The sequence below is a fragment of the Sorex fumeus genome, unplaced genomic scaffold, assembly GCF_029834395.1.
Source record: "Sorex fumeus unplaced genomic scaffold, SorFum_2.1 ptg000073l, whole genome shotgun sequence".
NCBI lineage: Eukaryota > Metazoa > Chordata > Mammalia > Eulipotyphla > Soricidae > Sorex > Sorex fumeus.
In genome coordinates this window covers 1,097,249-1,115,896 of record NW_026606130.1, presented here as the reverse complement: position 1 = coordinate 1,115,896, position 18,648 = coordinate 1,097,249, and the positions used below count along the sequence as shown (strand labels likewise).

Sequence of the window (18,648 nt, the reverse complement as noted above, 5' to 3'; positions counted from 1 at the left end):
TCATAGAGGGAAAAATATACACATATGTATGCTTATATACATAGTTTCATATAGACATATACATGAAAACTCATATCACTCAACCGTTAGCAACATGTTAGTGATATTCTAAAGAATGTGTTAATAGCCCCTGCCAAAATAGAACAATCATCACATTGTCTCCTCTAATGGATACTTTTTATAGCATTTTCAGCGGTTTTCCATAACAGGCAATACAAAATATATGATTTCGGTTGACAGGGATTGGGGCTTGGGATGGAAACATCCCAAATTTGGTGGTGGGAAGGTGTAATGGTGGTGGGATTGGTGTTTGAATATTAACAGTAATAAAATATTGTGAATGATCTTATAAAATAAAAAAATTTTTAAAAAGACCTAGAGATAAGACAAGAGTCCGTAAAACACATTTAAAAAACATAGCTTAACTCTCCTGGGTATGAAGCACAGAGGTGTTTTCAATAATTTAACTCCACTAGCAAGGATAACATAAAAATAAACTAATGGGATTACAACAAATAAAGATTTTGCATAAAAAATAAACTCAGGACTAAGTAATAAGTCATCTAGTGAAAGGGAGAAAATATTCACAACCTACATATAAGATAAGGAACTAATATGCAAGAGAGATAAAGTATTCTATAGCTTAACAACAAAACTCTAAAGATCCCCATCAAAAAATGGGAATAGGAGATGAAAATGCACTTCCTAAAAGAGGATATATAAACAGCTAGTAGGCATATGAAAAAGTGTTTATTGTCACTTATTATCGGAAAAACTGTAAATAAAAGCAAGTATGAAGTATCATCATATACCAGTAAGAATGGCTTAGATACTAAAGGTTGGAAACAACTAGTGTCAGTAAATATGGAGTGAGAAAGAACCCTATTCCACATTCTGTAGGAATGTCATCTGGTTGAACATCTATGAGAAACAATATGGAGATTTCTTTTAGAAAATAAAAATGGAAATTCGATATGACCCAGTGATTCCATTACTTGGCATATACCCACCCAAAATTAAACACATTAATTGAAGAACAATATATGCACACCTTTTCATTATAGCACTTAGTATAAAAACGAGGATACGGGAACAACCCAAATGTTCAACGACAGATGAATAGGTAAAAAAATTGTATATTGTATACATAACAGAATATTATTCAGCTATATGAAAAGGTTATATATTGCAGTTTAATGTAGATGGAACTTCAGGGTATCATATTAAGCAAAATAAGTCAGGGAGAATGAAACATTCCTGATGAACTCACTCATTTGTGATATACAGAGAAACTAAACAAGGGAATACACAGTATCATACTATGATATATGATTGGCTTTGTATTAAAGAAAATGTGTACCAAGTAAGGTACTGGATCAATGGGGATGAATGAAGAGGCAGACCAGAAGTAACATAAGGATCTTGGTGAAATTTAAATGGGTAATTTTTTGGTGGTGAGGTATAGTAACTCTACATTAAAATCAGAAAAATCATTACTATTATAAACAGGTTAAACTGCAATAATAACAAAAATATATAAAAATGCAAAATATAAACTTTCATTATTTTGATTTTTTAAAAATGTTTTCCGTTTGAGACTGCCTTAACACTAATTTAAAAAACTCTAATTCTAAATATATATTTGAAGTGTTGCCTTGCTACACTAGTCTCAGGTTTGAATAGAATTTTTTATTATGGAAGCATTTAAAACCAGCTCATGATCCTATATATTTCTTATTTTTTAAGAGTTTACACTTCTTAATACCAAAATTAAAATATCATTCCCTGGAACTTCTGTAATTAAGCCTTTTCAGAAAATTGGTAGCTGAAGGAATGTAGGACAAAAGACAGTATCTTTTTCAATAAAATCAGCAAAATGAAGTTAGGAAGTTACTTATGTTTTTAAAGTTGTTTCAGATGGGAATAGACTCTTCGGGTTTTTTTTTCAGGCCAGCCACATCTGGTGATACTTAGAGGGTTACTCCTGGCTCTATGATCAGGTGTCATTCCTGGCAGTGCTGGCAGAACCATGTGGTGCTAGGGATTGAAAGTAGCCTCCTGCATACAAAGCATGCACTCAGCTTAGTTGGTTGTCTCTCTGTCCCAGAATTCGTCTTTTACAAAAATGAATTTTGGACTATTTTGCTGTTTTTTTAGCACTAGTATCATTCATTGCCCTAAAGTTGGATTTCTGCATACAGAACTTGTGAGAATATTAAGAAAGTCTGTTCCCCATCTCTACTTCCTATGTCCGTAGCATCCATGCCTTTATTAAGCCTCACTCATTTCAAATACAGTTTGTAATAACTACTAAATCTTCCACTCAAAATATCTATGAGCTATTATGTTACTATTATCAGACACTAAAACTTATTCTCTGAGAGCTGATATCAGCAACATAAATAGATGTTTGAGGCACAGTACTGACCACAACATTATGTGGAGACAAAGAATAGGTGGCAATGGGGGCACACAAAAGATCTTCTCAAAAATTTTCAAGTTCATCCAAATACTCTGGTGAGAGAAATGTACAAGGGTCACATTCTGCTTCCTTATTTTTCCTTTACCCCTCTGTATGCATGTGTAGGTTTGCCACTATTTGTTATTGTTTTGTGTATTTAAACTATTCTAAAAGATAAATTAGCATACTGATTATAATATTTAAATGAAATAATTAATATGAAGAAATATGATAGATAAAGGTGAGCTGTCTATTGATCATATTAAGTGACTGATATTAAATTTTGAGAAGCATGACCAAGCCATAGGAAATTTTAAAAAACATGCACAGCAACAATTATTGTTTCCTGATACATCTGATTGGTTACTATTCATGTTTCCACAAAGTTGTTAACAAACAATCCAAGATGCTATCTAATTTTACCTAAGCCACCTTATTTTCTAAAAAGATTTGGTCACATTTTTCCGTTTGCAACTAAAGGTAACTTATGAGTTTGACATGCATATATTATGTTTCTGGACAGTTTCCTCACAACACTACATTATTTAGCCTGTCTAATACAATCAATACTTGGCCTATTGGAGAAATTACTTACTCTCAAGCCTTCTTACCTTGGTTGTCATCCTCATTGTCTTCCCAGGGTTCTTCATTTGCTAGCAGTGGGTTCTGTGACTCATTTACAGACCTGATAGGGAAGGAGTGTCCATCACCAGGGCTGGAGGAGAAAAGAAAGAGTGAGCTCCTGCAACTAATAAAGTCATATTTATTTATTTTGATTTTGGGCCACACTCGGCTATGTTGAGGGGTTACTCCTGGCTCTGCACTTAAGGGATACTCCTGGTGGTGCTCATGAAACCATATGGGTGCAAGGGACCAAACCTGGATCGGTCACATGGAAAGCAAACACCTTAACTGCTGTATTAACACTCTGAACCCTAAAAAAATTAAACACTGATTTATAAGTTTTATAGTTAGAGTTGGAGCTCTTTGAAAAATTTAAACTATGCAGCTATTAGCAAAAGCTATGGTGGATGGTGGAGTAAATTTTGCCATTAGCACCAGTTACTGCACTGCTTTCAGTTTCTAGAACTTAGATGTTTCTGTCTTAGTGTTGAATGTTTTTGTTTGTAAACAACTCCTTTAGTTTTTTTCCCAAAATCTCTGATATGGCACTATGCACAAACAACAAGCTTTATAAATACTGAATGATCCATGATGACACCAATTTATATTCTTTTCTGTTTTGATTCTCATTTTTTTTAATAAAAACCAGCACATTCAGAAAATTCCAGGCCTTCTTGGAGTCAAGATTGGTGACATCCCTTCCCCCACCTCCCCAAACTTCTGGAAGACCCGGCATAACACCCACATCCCACCACTTCTGTAAGCTCAACTCTTGGCATTGTTCAAGAAAATCATAAATGTAAGCTCATTTATTGGCCTTGTTCAAAAAATCATAAATAAATATTGAAAGAGATCAACTAGCTGCAAAAATTTCTCAGACACCCATTCTTGCATGGATGAGAACTTTGGGGGTGATCTCGGATGTGGGGGCCAGCTCTCACAAAGCCCTGGCAGCCATTATCACACCCCAAAGCCACTGCCATGCCTCCAGCATGACTCCACATCAGGACTGATCCTCATATAGAACCTAATCTGTCAAAAACTTAAGATACATAAGTCCTTTTGACTGAAAACTCCAGGTTTTCTTGGCATCAGGATGGGTGACCTCCCCATACCTCTGGAACATCCAGTACACCCATGAACCACCATTACTGCCACATAAGCTCATCTACTGGCCTTGTTCCAGAGACTCATAAATAAATCTTGAAAGAGATCACAAGTTGCAAAAATTTTTCAGAGACCCGTTTCTGGCTGAGACCGCCAGGACAATCTCAGAAGGGAAGAAGCAGGCCAGCTTCCTCCCTAACAAAGGCCCGACAGCCACTTCCACACGCCAAAGCCACCATTTTGCCTCTAGCCAAACTGTCCAATAAAATATTCTGGATTTTCTGAAGACATTTCCAAACTCTACAACATTGATATCCCAATAGTAGCACACCAGATTGGATGGGATGTAACACAGAAGACAACCAATCTCCACTAACAAAAACATTAACAAAGAAGGCTTAACTTACAACAGCTTAGTACACTCTCATACAAGGACTTAATGTCACCATGTTGAGAATCAACAATTTTCACAATTTTTTTCTAGAGAAATATTTTATCATCTTGTTAGCCATGTAGTTGTAACAAGCAACATAAAATAAATTATTATGGGCCTGCTATGGGGACAGGCATGAGGGGATGTTGGGAAAGTGTAGACAGTGGTGGAAGGAAGGTGACAGTAGTAGTGGAATTGGTATTGGAATAATGAATTCCTGTAACAAGTCATCATGAACAACTTTGTAAACCACAGTGTTTAAATAAAGTGGGGAAAATCTAGCACTTTCAAAATTATTGAATACAGTGAAGATAAATTGCTGTTAATTGGTGGTAAAGGTAAAGGTAAAGGCCCTCCCGTTGATCGTCGATTTGCTCGAGCGGGCCCAGTAACGTCTCCATTGGAGACTTTGTTGTTACTGTGTCTGGCATATTGAATACTCTCGGTAGCTTGCCGGGCTCTCCGAGAGGGGCGGAGGAATCGAACTCGGGTCGGCCATGTTGGCCGCTTGTAAGGCGAACGCCCTACCCGCTGTGCTATCGCTCCAGCCCAAGATGGACCAGAGCGAAAGCATTTGCCAAGAATGTTTTCATTAATCAAGAACGAAAGTCGGAGGTTCGAAGACGATCAGATACCGTCGTAGTTCCGACCATAAACGATGCCGACTGGCGATGCGGTGGCGTTATTCCCATGACCCGCCGGGCAGCTTCCGGGAAACCAAAGTCTTTGGGTTCCGGGGGGAGTATGGTTGCAAAGCTGAAACTTAAAGGAATTGACGGAAGGGCACCACCAGGAGTGGAGCCTGCGGCTTAATTTGACTCAACACGGGAAACCTCACCCGACCCGGACACGGACAGGATTGACAGATTGATAGCTCTTTCTCGATTCCGTGGGTGGTGGTGCATGGCCGTTCTTAGTTGGTGGAGCGATTTGTCTGGTTAATTGGTGACAGACAGTAAAGTCTGAGTGTCCTGCTATTTGGCATATATAACAGAAAGTTTCTGAAGTTTTCAGAGAAAGGACTAAAATGATAAATCTCTAAAGTGTAGATTCTGGAGCAATTATCTATGCATAGGATTTACTTTGTGGACACCTATGTTTACAGGGCGACCTCACTGTTTAGTCTGTCCTTAACAGATGGGAATTATATGAGATTTAACTAGTCTTGGCTAGAAAAGTTATTATTTGAGTAATAAGTATATATATTTGAATACATTAAACTATGTCTGAATGACTTTCAGATTATTTATTGATATTACTTATGGTTTCGTCTTGTTTGTAAAAGTGCTAATTGAAAGTTGACTGATCTTATTATAGATCTTTTACAGAGGATATAGGTATAGTAATTATAATGTAAAAGGTTTTGAGTTTTTCATTGTTCTTTATAATACAAGACTCATCTTAGACCTTTGACATGAGTGTGTGTGTGTGAAAGAGAGAGAAAAAGGGAGAGGTACAATTATTAGTCAACATTACCCACTGGCACAGTTTTATTTGGTGGTTTATAGCTAGGATAGTGGGATATTCCACAGCTCATTTTTTTGATAATTGAGTTTTAGACATATAATACTTCAACATCAATCCTACCACCAGTGTCAACTTCGCTTCACCAATGTTTCCATATTCACTTTCCACCCACAATTCCACCCCATTCCCCGCCTGTCAACTTCACAAGCATATTACAAAGTTTCGTGGTTGTAGTTTAGAACCCATGTTTTCAGTGTTGCTGACTCTGTGTTCTGCAGATTTGGCTATACCACTCAACCATATCACAATTATAACTGAAGTTCTGACCCCTGTTCACCCATTACATCCCATTCTCTTCTTTCCCCTTGATTTCTTTTTTATTATTATTAAATTACCATGATATAGTTGCAAAGTTTCATGTTTGAGTTTCAGTCACACAATAGTCGAACACCCATCTCTCCACCAGTGCACATTTTCCACCCCCAATGTCCCCAGTATACTCCCCCATCAAACCCCTTCTCTGCCTCTATGGCAGACAATTTCCCCCATACTCTCTAATTTGGGGCATTATGGTTTGCAATATAGATTCACGGTGATTCACGGTCCTCCCGTTGTTCATCGATTTGCTCGAGCGGGCCCAGTAACGTCTCCATCATGAGACTTGTTGTTACTGTGTTTGGCATATCGAATACATCACGGGTAGCTTGCCAGGCCCTGCCATGCGGGCGAGATACTCTCGGTAGCTTGCCGGGCTCTCCGAGACGGGTGGAGGAATTGAACTCAGGTCGGCCATGTTGGCCGCTTGTAAGGCAAATGCTCTACCGCTGTGCTATAGCTCCAGCCCTGCAATATAGATACTGAGAGGCTGTGATTCAATAAATAAATATAAGAAGACAAATAAATAAATAAAACTATGAAAAAAAGTAAGGTGGAGTTCATGCCCAAATCAATCAGCTAATCAGTGGCTGAATAAATAGCAGTACTCCTACATAAAAAAAAATTCTTCTATTCCAATTACATTTCTTCATATAAATGAAAAAACGGTTGCAGCTCTAAGGGTGGTTCTAAAATGGGCTGCAAGATAACTATAAATAATTATGCTTTTGGCCGTTTCCGCTGGGCTGCTCCAGACGGTGGTAGGTGCTGTCCCTCCACCTACCACCTAGGAACTCCAGTGGATGCCATTTTCTAGAAGCCAGCGAAAAGCTCCAGGTACAAATGATGGTGGCGCCAAATGCCATTCCTCACGTGGGGGAGGAGTGGGCACTCCTCCATCCCCCTGCCCCACTATTCTGAGATGATGCCACACCTGGCCACCATCTATTTAAGCTTCCACATGGCCAGGATGCAGAGACACACAAATGAACATAGGTCCTGAGCAACTTGCTGCAGCGACCTCTTCAGACCCTGTAGCACTGTAGCACTCACTGTCCTCTTCTTGTTCATTGATTTGCTTGAGTAGGCACTAGTAATGTCTCCATTGTGAGACTTGTTACTGTTTTTGGCATATTGAATATGCCACAGATAGCTTGCCAGGCTCCGCTGTGCAGGCAGGATACTCTCAGTAGCTTGCCAGGCTCTCCGAGAGGGACTGAGGAATCAAACCCGGGTTGACCACATGCAAGGCAAATGCCCTACCCACTGTATATTGCATAAAATGCACTTTCAACAAATTAGAAATTCAAAATTAATAATATCATTAAGGCATTATTTCTATTGGATTCAATATTTTGACAGAGTAGTAGTTCTAAGTTTAAAGTACTTGCAAAAAAAATCAAGGTGGTGTTGAAAAGTCAGTTTAGCAAGTAAGGTTTGTCTTACATGGAGCCAGCCAGGAGTAAGCCCCAAGCACAGGTGGGTGTGGTCCCAAAACCAAACCAATCAATCAATATCATGACACTTTGTGTGGCTGATACGCATATATTTATTAAAATATTAGCTAGTAAAACAAAATTATACAATGATCAAGTACATCATTTTAGTTATATTCTACTCCTCTACTCAAACCTTTTTCCTTCAGTGTGTTGTTTAACATCATTAAAAACTATTGTGATGGCCCTCTGGCTACTCAACAAGCTGCTTCAGCCATGATCCCAGAGACTCAGAAACAATTCTCAGAACCCAGTGGCTTTTGGAAGAAATGTGTTTGGACTCAGCATTAGGTTACCAGCACTGGGCCACCACAGGTGGGAATAGGTTTCATGCCTTGGCCTGTTTCCCTTGGCAGCTCAGGGTCCGCCATCTTCCAGAGGTCTATGGACAGCCAGGTGGGGGCAGTGACGAGACACGTGGGGCCTCATGGGATGGGGATGGGGCTGGATCTTCCCTCCCCCGCCCCAAAGAGACTCCAGTCACTGCCCATGAACAGGCTACTCAACAAGTTGCTTCAGCCATGATCCCAGAGACTCAGAAACAAATCTCAGAACCTAGCAGCTTTTGGCAGAAATCCCTCCAGATTTAATTATCAGCACTGCACTGTAGCACTGTCCTCCCGTTGTTCATTGATTTGCTCAAGTGGGCCCAGTAATGTCTCCATTGAGAGAATTGTTATTGCTGTGTTTGGCATACCGAATACACCATGGGTAGCTTGCCAGGCCTTGCCATGCTGGCAAGATACGCTTGGTAGCTTGCCAGATTCTCCGAGAGGGGCAGTGGAATCAAATTTAATTACTAAGATTTCAGAATTACAAAATCATATGCTATTCATTATCATCAATAGAAAACAAATTGTCTAATGTTGCCTTTTTTGGCAGATGTAAGTATTGAGGTAAAATCCCAAATAATAATGGTGGGTCTGGTGTCGAAATATTGAATGTAATCAAAGTAGAGAGAGAATAATGTAGAAAACATCTGCCACACAGGTAGGGGGAGGGTGTGGGCTGGGGGGTACACTGGTGTTTTTGGTGGTGGTAAATGTGCACTGGTGAAGGGATGGGTGTTTCATCATTGTATTACCGAGACATAAACCCGAAAGCTTTATAACTGCTCTCATGGTGATTCAATAAATAAATTCATATAAAAAAGAAAAAGAAAATCATCAGAGCATGGATGTCAGGGAGAGTATCAGGCTAAGTTAAATGAGTTGGAAAGAGAGGGTCAGACATAGAAGGACTGCACTCATTTGTGGAATATAGAATAACATAATATGAGACTGACACCCAAGTACAGTAGACACAAGGGCCAGGAATATTGCCCTGTATTTGGAAGCCTATATCATGAGCTGGGGGAGAAGACAGATGAAATAGAGAAGGGATCACTAAGACAATGATGGTTGGAGGAATCGTTCGCAATGGGAAATGTGTGCTGAAAGTAGATAAAGAACCAAATGTGATAGCCTCTCAGTATCTGCATTGCAAACCATAATATCAGCCCCAAAGTAGAGTATGGGGGAAATTGTCACGGAGGCAGGGGAGGGTTTGAACGGGGGGGGGTATACTCGGGACATTGGTGGTGGAGAATGTGCACGGGTGGAGGGATGGGTGTTTGATCATCGTATGACTGAAACTCAAACATGAAAGCTTGTAACTGTATCTCAAGGTGATTCAATAAAAAAATTTTAAAAAAACTATTGTGATTTAAAAAAACTGTGCCTTGTTTAAATTAGTGCAATTATTTTGGTATAATTTTTAAGCTAACTCAAATTAAATATACCTGGAATTTTGTGTAGTTTACTCAGAACATTTTTAAAAAATAAATGAGTCTTCAGATCCTAATTATTAAAATTTTAAAACTTCTACAGCGCGCGGATGCTCTCACAGATGTGCAACATTATATTGCATCGATAACAAACAACACAAATCACATTGTCTAGCATTGCCTTTTCGGCAGGTATGAGTGGTGGTGGATTTGGTCTCAAAATACCGAAGATAACTAGAGAAAGAGTATTGTGCAAGTTGTCTACCACACAGGCAGGGGGAGGTGTGAAATTGGAGGAGGTGGGTTACTGGGGATTTTGGTGGTGGACAATGTGCACTGGTGAAGGGATGGGTGTTGGAGAACTGTATGATCGAAACTCAAACATGAAAGCTTTGTTACTGTACCTCACGGTAAATGAATTTTAAAAAATTATGCTTTGTTTCAGAGATAACTTAGTTGATGGTGGTTTTGTCTGGTTCACAAAGTTGCTCAGGTAACAAGTTCATCTCTACTTCACTATTTCCCTTTATTCCTATTTCAACTCTGAGAATTTCCTACAATCTCCATGTCAATTGTGTTGTCTTGTTTTATTGTTTACTTCATAAAAGTAATATATGCATTCCACCCTAGATTATTAAAATGGAGGAAAGAGAAACAATTTCTGAGACTACTATTATTACTACTTATAGTTTTTTTTGTGGAGTACATTTCCCCTTTATTGTATTCTTTCTGTCTCTATAAGTATATATTTAAAATCATGGTGTGGAGATCATATTGAATTCTACAATTTTAATTTTAAATGCAATATTTCTCCTTGACATGAGATAGTTTTAATAATTATCACTTTTTTTGCTTTTTGGGTCACACCTGGAGAAGCACAGGGGTTACTCCTGGCTCTGCAATCAGGAATTACTCCTGTGGTGCTCGGGGGACCATATGGGATGCTGGGAATCGAACCTGGGTTGGCCACGTGCAAGGCAAATGCCCTACCAGCTGTGCTATCGTTCCAGCCCTAATAACTAACACTTTTAACTACATAATATTGTATCTAATGCCACAATAAATAGTCTTATTTCGAGTTTTACCTATACTTAAGATATGAGAACCTCAGAACTGGAAATCTGATACAATAAGAATGTAGGTTTTGATTTTTTGATAGATCTTATCACACTCATTTATAGAAGAGTGGTAGCAGTTTATAAAACATGCAAACATGAAAACTCCACAAAACATAAGAATGTCTATTTTACTCTGGTCTCCTGACTAATTGTTTCTTAACCTAGAAATGAAAAATATGGGGAATAGTTTCACACTGGACTGAGACATACTGCATTCATGAAGTTATGAAATTTACATACAAGTGGTACTACTTGGAAAGTATCATGTTAAGCGAAATGAGTCAGAAAGAGCGGGATAGACACAGAAAGATTGCATTCATCTGGGGAACATAAAGTAACAAAATAGGAGACTAACACCCAAGAGTGGCCGAGATAAGTACTAGGAATTTTGCTCCATGGCTTGGAGGCCAGCCACACGTGCTAGGAGAAAAGGGAGCTCAGATAGAGAATGGAGCACCAAGTAAAGGGTATTGGGAGGATCCTCCCAGGACGGGAGAAGCATGCTGAAAGTAGACTATAGACCAGACATGATTGCCACTCAATGCCTCTCTTGAAAACCACAACACCCAAAAGGAGAGAGAACAAAAGGTAATTCCCTGCCACAGAAGCATGGTGGGATGGGGGGGGGGGGGAAGGGGATGGGAGGGATACTGGGACCCGTGGTGGTGGAAAATGGGCACTGGTGGAGGGAAGGGTACTTGATCATTGTTGAAACCCAAGCACAAAAATTTGTAAGTCTATAAATGTACCTCATGGTGTTTCACTAATAAAAAAAATAAATAAAAAGGATACTTTAAGTAAACAATGAAAAAAATAGCTTTCATGGTTAAGCATCAATGCCTTTCAGTGGTAATAACAACATACCTGGAGCCAATAGGTATCAACCAGAACTTCTTATTATCTCCAAACACTTGCTGGATATTTTTGATAAAGCCAAGATTGAACCCATTTTTCTCTGGGCCACTTGTAAACACTGGAGTACAGAAGGCCTCTAGGAAAGAGTAAGAGGAGTTGAAGTAAAAAAAAAAAAACAAATTTCAGAACCAACATATTTTAGAATCCTCCATGAATGTGACTTTGTTCTAAGATATATTTTTACTGTGGTATCATAGGAGTTTGAATGCTACTGAAAACTACTAAGTGAAAAATGATTAGCCACTTAAAACAGAGTAATCTCATTATTGGCCTGCTCCAGCAAATAATTGGTACTCTTTTTTACTTTTTATTGAAACATCTTAAGATACACAGTTACAAAGATGTTTCTAATTGGGCTTCAGTTTTACAATGTTCCAACACCCACCCTTTCACCAGTGTACATTTACCACCACCATTGTTGCTGGTTTCCCTCCTGAAAGCTCCCCCTACCGACCCACCCAGCCTACCTCTGTGGCAGACACTTTTCTTCTCCCTCTCTTTCTCTCTCTTTCGCTCTTTCCTTTTGGGTCTTATGGTTTGCAATACAGGTGCTGAAAGGTTTTAAAGTATAGCCCTTTATCTCCTTTCAGCACTCAGTTCTTGTCCAGAGTGTTCATTTCCAGTTATTATTGTCATAATGATCTCTTCTCTGCCCTAACTGCACACTCCCAAACACATTTATGGCTAGCTTAAGAATTGGTGTAGGGGCTGGAGCAATAGCACAGCGGGTAGGGCGTTTGCCTTGCATGCGGCCGACCCGGGTTTGATTCCCAGCATCCCATATGGTGCCCTGAGCGCCGCCAGGGGTGATTCCTGAGTGCAGAGGCAGAAGTAACCCCTGTGCATCTCTGGGTGTGACCCAAAAAGCAAAAAAAAAAAAGAATTGGTGTAGTCTTTAAGACAGAATAAACACATGATCACGGTCACAGTCCTCCCGTTGTTCATCGATTTGCTCGAGCGAGCCCAGTAATGTCTCCATGTGAGACTTGTTGTTACTGTGTTTGGCATATCGAATACATCACAGGTAGCTTGCCAGGCTCTGCCATGCGGGCAAGATACTCTCAGTAGCTTGCCGGGCTCTCCGAGAGGGGCAGAGGAATTGAACTCGGGTAGCCCATGTTGGCTGCGTGCAAGGCAAACGCCCTACCACTGTGGCTATTGCTCCAGCCCCAAACACATGATGATATAAATAATTAAGTAGTTTTCCAGTGTAATATGCAGTGTAATATGCATTTTATACTCTTGGTTGCAAGGAATGAAGGACTAGATTAACAGCACTGTATTAGAATTTAAGTTGCAACAACAGTCAAATGATCTCCATCTTTACAGCTGGGAGGAAAGTAATGAAACAAAGAGATAGTAATGCAACTGGTCTAGTTTTAATACATTTCAGAAATAAATATTTTACACTGAAGCCTTTAACTTTTCAATGCTTTACATGTGAAAAATTGAGTTTTATACCCATAAAATGTCAATGTGTAAATCACAACCACCTTTAAAACTATGAGGAATTGGACTATGTTAGTGCATGTTATTTCTACATACACAATTATCCAATTGTTTCTATACACACAATTATAGTGTATGTTATTTCCATATACACAATTATACACAGTTTCACAGTTGGGCCTTGGCTTCATAGGAGCAATTCCTATCTGTTTCCTGTTTGCAGACTCTGCTATATAAGCTTTTAATATTTTTCTGTTTCTGATGATCTGTAAGTCAAATCTGTTAATAATCACCCTAGCAACTTGTGTGTGTTTGTGTATTCGGTTTAGAAAATGAGTGCAGGTTACTGAGAGATAGCACAACAGTGAAGGCACTTTCCTTGCATACACCCAACCCGGTTCAATACCCGACATGACATATACAAACCAAGCACTACCAGGAATGGCCATGTGTACAGAGCCAGTAGCATTCCCAGATTACTGAGTGGCCCTCACCTAAATAAAATTGTGCAAATGAATTCTTAGCTGTTAGCACTGTAGCCAAGCTGAGCTGGCTCGGCTCTTCACATGCTACCTGCCTGAATTCAAGGGTCCGTCCCAATGGAAAACCAGCAGGACCGTACTACTGTTCAAGAAGGGAGACATCCATGACATTGGCAACTATCGCTCGATCTGCCTACTGTCTGTCATCTACAAGTTGTTCACTCGAGTCGTCCTAAATAGGATTGGCAGAACACTAGATGAAGGACAACCATGCGAGCAAGCCGGGTTCCGCAAAGGATTCAGCACCATAGACCATATCCACACGATAACCAAGCTTATTGAGGTTTCTCGGGAGTTCAAGATGCCGCTCTGTTTAACATTCATTGATTTAAAGAAGGCCTTTGATTCTGTTGAGATGGAAGCGGTCATTGAAGCCCTACCCAATCAGGGCATTCAAGCCCAATACATCAAGATCCTCCGTGAGCTGTATTGCAGATTCACTACCAGGATCTCACCATTCTACAAAGAAGTAATCATTGATGTCAAGAGAGGGGTTCGGCAGGGTGATACCATTTCACCGAAACTCTTCAGTGGCACCCTCGAGAACATCATGCGACGACTGGAATGGGAAGGAATGGGAGTGAAGATAGATGGTCGGCAACTACACCACCTCCGCTTTGCTGATGACATTGTTTTAATAACACCAAACATCACCCAAGCGGCACAAATGCTGGCCGACTTTGACCGTGAGTGTGGAAAGGTAGGACTACAGCTGAATCTTACGAAGACAATGTTTATGAGAAACAGCCTCGTTCCTCACGCCCCATTCGCTCTCAACGGAACGACCATCTCTGAATGCAACAGCTATGTGTACCTAGGTTGAGAAGTCAACATGACAAATGACCTGGCACCCGAGCTGCGCAGGAGGAAGACAGCGGCTTGGAACACCTTCAAGAGCGTCGAAGAAATAGCTAAGAGGACGAAGAACCTCCGGCTCCGGGCACATCTCTTTGATTCCACTGTTCTTCCTGCATTAACATATGCCTCAGAGACCTGGGCCCTACACAAACAGGATGAGAACGCTATTCGGGTCTCCCAAAGAGAAATTGAACAAACCATGCTTGGAATATCACGTTTCAGTCAAATGAGAGAAAGAATCCGGAGTTCCGACATCTGTTGACGATCAAGAATCAGGGACGCTGTCTCGTTTGCCAAGCTGTCGAAAATCAGATGGGCTGGTCACGTAATGAGATTTAAAGACGACCGCTGGACTAGAGCTGTTACTGACTGGATTCCACGAGATGTTAAAAGACCGCGTGGCCGCCCACCTACCAGATGGTCAGACTTCTTCATCAAGATCATGAACGATCGGTTTGAGGCTCTTCATGTTCCCAGAGCGAACAGATGCCATTGGGCTACACTAGCATGCGACAGGGACAAATGGAGACGTTACTGGCGCCCACTCGAGCAAATCAATGACTAACGGGAAGTTAAGTGATTAAGTGATTAAGCACTGTAGCACTGTCCTCCCATTCTTCATCAATTTGCTCAAGTGAGCCCAGTAACATGTCCATCGTGAGACTTGTTGCTACTGTGTTTGGCATATCAAATACATCAAGGGTAGCTTGCCAGGCTTTGCTGAGCGAGCTATTCTCAGTAGCTTGGCAGGCTCTCTGAGAGGGGCGGAGGAATCGAACTCAGGTCAGCTGCATGGGCCGGGTGAAAGGCAGATGCCCTACCTGCTGTGCTATAGCTCCAGCCAGCTGTTAGCATTACTAGCAAATGAGTTTCAGATATCGTGGCTTTTACACTAAACTTAGCTAACTGTATTCCAGCTAAACATTCAACATTTAGACACTATCTTTTCATTGTTCATGCAGTGGTTTATACAAAATGTAAATATTCATTTCACCTTAGATGAAAAATTACTATATTCAGATCCATCCAATATATATAGACACCTATATAAATAGCAGTTCAAAGTAAAGAATAGCAGACAAAAATTAATCACTTCTTACAGTGAACTTCTAGAGACTTACCAGTTCAGTGCTTATCTCATTACTATATTCCCCACATAATTACTTGGTTATTATAGATATTAAATTATTAATTCCTTTATTAATTCTGAGGATTCTCCATGTGTTCAATAAATTAGAGTATTCTATTTCTGTTCATCTCAATCTCCTGTATTTGATATTCCATTTGGTACAGTTTCTTTACTTACTTGTACAAACACATTTAGAAATTTTTTGAAGTGTAAATCTAAGGTAGGAGAATGCTATTGCCCAATTTCAAAGAAAAAGAGCAATGGTAATTTTTGCTTTGGGGCAAGGTTTTATTCATTACTGCTTTCTTTAGTCTGTAACTTTCATTCACTATGATTTTCTAGTCTTGAAAAAAATTGTGCACATCTGTCACAATTCACAAGGAAAGGGATGTTTTTGTGGCTAATAATTATGTTTGTGTGCATTTGATTTTTTAAAAAAATACATATAAACTGATGTTTCTCTTCCTCAGAACAATCTATATGCCACTGTAATATATTTTTATTTCTTTCTTAATCTTCTACCACTGAACCACCACTGAACCACCAGCACAGCGGGTAGGGCGTCTGCCTTGCACGTAGCCAACATGGCCAACCCGAGTTCGATTCCTCCACCCCTCTCGGAGAGCCCGGCAAGCTACCGAGAGTATTCGATATGCCAGACACAGTAACAACAAAAGTCTTCAATAGAGACGTTACTGGGCCCGCTCGAGCAAATCGACTATCAACGGGAGGGCCTTTACTTTTACTTTACTACTTTCTTAATCTTAATGCTGAATCTTACCTAAGGTGGTTTTATTCCTGCTGAGAAGCCAACAATGGTAACCAAAGAGAATCACAAGGCTGACAAAAAACATGCAGGCCACGAAGAGGAGAAAAAGAACATGGAACTTAGAGCGAACACTTGGCAATTCTCCCTGAAAAAAAAAGCAAATAGAAAATATTAAGAGGTAGTCTTTTTGTTGTACTTTTATATGGATAAAAATTATTTTTATGCATATAAACTATATTAAAATTGTTTTTAGTGTGACATCTCATATTCTATGCCACTGATATACCAGGAGTAGCACACCACATTGGATGGGGTGTAAAGTAGACTGCAACCAATCTCGATCAAAAGAAAAAAAAATTAGCACAAAAAGCTCAACCTGTAACATGTTAGTAATCTCTTAGACAAGGGCTCCATAGCTCCCAGGTGAGATAAAAAAATCTCCACACACTTTTTCTAAGGAAATTTATTGATCCTCTTTAGTGGATTATTCATTAACAAGTAATATAAAATAAATTACTTAGGGCCTGCTATTGGGGTAGGCTTTGGGTGGTAGTTGGGAAAATTTGAAATAATGCTGGTGGGAAGGTGTAATGGTGGTGGGATTGGTGTTGGAATTTTGAGTGCAATAAATTATTGTGCACAACTTTATAAAAAAATAAAATAAAATCTAAAAAAATTAAATTAAATTTTTAAAAAGTAAAATAAAATTGCTTTAAAAATTTTAATAAGACAGTCTTTCGGTTGATGGACACACCTCATAATGGATATGCTTTTCACCCACATTGCCTAAAATGAACCTTTGCGTAAGTGAAGGTCAGTGTAAAATAGAGTATACAATGTATCAATTAGAAATAGGTACCATAAAAAGTGTATGCACTGTCCATAACTGTTATGCAATCTCTTAATATTTGTATCTATTTATTTCTAGAAAATTGTGAATCATTTAAGGTAATCTTTAGGGCATATGGCTTATGCTCATCTCAAGGGAGGTTGTTCTAGAATAATTTATATGTCATTTTCTTAAACATGTGTACTGAAAATGTGATATAGGATGTTAAAATATATAGGCAGATTCTTTAATGTTATACCTACAAGCCATTACCTGATTTTAAAACTATTGAAAATTTTATATGGTTGATATTTACAACTGAAGTAGAACATTCTGATTGCATCCCATTAAACAATTTTACAGCAAAAGTAAGTAGTATTTAATAGGTAATTATAAAAATATGTAGTTAATGGTTTTCATAAATAGCTGGAACATCTTAGTTTCCATGTTACACCAGCTGTTTTCTTACATGCTGCTCTAGACCAAAAATAACTGTTTGAAATTCTATTTCATGAACAGCATGCAACATTTTGTCTTCTGAACATAATCTTAAAAAATATTTTCAACTTTGGAATGAACAGTTGGGCTAATTCCAACTTTTTATATTTCTTCCTTTCCTGTGAAAATGAGAAAAAAATTATACAAGTGTACAACTTAAAGTCCAAAATAAGAAAATGTATTGTTACAAATGAAGGGGATAAGAGGACTATTTATTATATATTACATATCAGCAAGAATGTAAATGAATATTCTAGGGATACATATTAAGGATGAGTATCTGACAAAGACAAACTTGCATTTATCATGATAAAATATGTTGGCTTGTCTAGTCTATATATACAAAATAAGTGAAGAGTCACACAGGGAAGAATTTCCAAAATTCCAATGTGCTTGCTTGCATTTTATGACATGTCTGAAGAGAGAATTAAGGGTTTCATATGGATCTTATGTTCAATTTCTATCCAGTGTGTGTCCTCACACAGGCTTGCAGCAGTTGAAGAATCACTGTAGATTATGCTACACTGCTCACATCCATAAGGTTTCCCCAATATCTGTGCTATTATGTTCTGTTAATGGAGAATATGAAAAGTAAAAGCTTTCTCATGTTCAGAGAATTTCACAAAACACGTTGCTCTTTCATGTGTCCATAAAGAGATAAATGACATTTTAAAGCTTTCTCTTATTGCTAATATTCTTAGGGTCTTCTCTTACTGTGCATTCTGACATGTTCTCAAAGGTATCAGGGGTAACTGAAAGCTTTCCCACATTCCTTACATTCACAGGCTCCACTGTGCATTCTCACTTATTCTT

General features: G+C 39.0%; 1 protein-coding gene across 2 annotated transcripts in view; it reads right to left on the bottom strand.

Annotated features, from left to right (window-relative positions):
• The window catches only part of ZDHHC15 (zinc finger DHHC-type palmitoyltransferase 15), a 216,326-nt gene that overhangs the window by 43,155 nt on the left and 154,523 nt on the right, over positions 1–18,648 (bottom strand). For both annotated transcript variants that reach the window (XM_056130115.1, XM_056130116.1), the window contains 3 exons: positions 16,521–16,653; positions 11,711–11,837; positions 3,073–3,176 (listed from right to left, as the gene is read on the bottom strand). In XM_056130115.1, the coding sequence (XP_055986090.1) occupies positions 3,073–3,176; positions 11,711–11,837; positions 16,521–16,653 (364 nt within the window). The remainder of the gene's footprint in view (positions 1–3,072; positions 3,177–11,710; positions 11,838–16,520; positions 16,654–18,648) is intronic.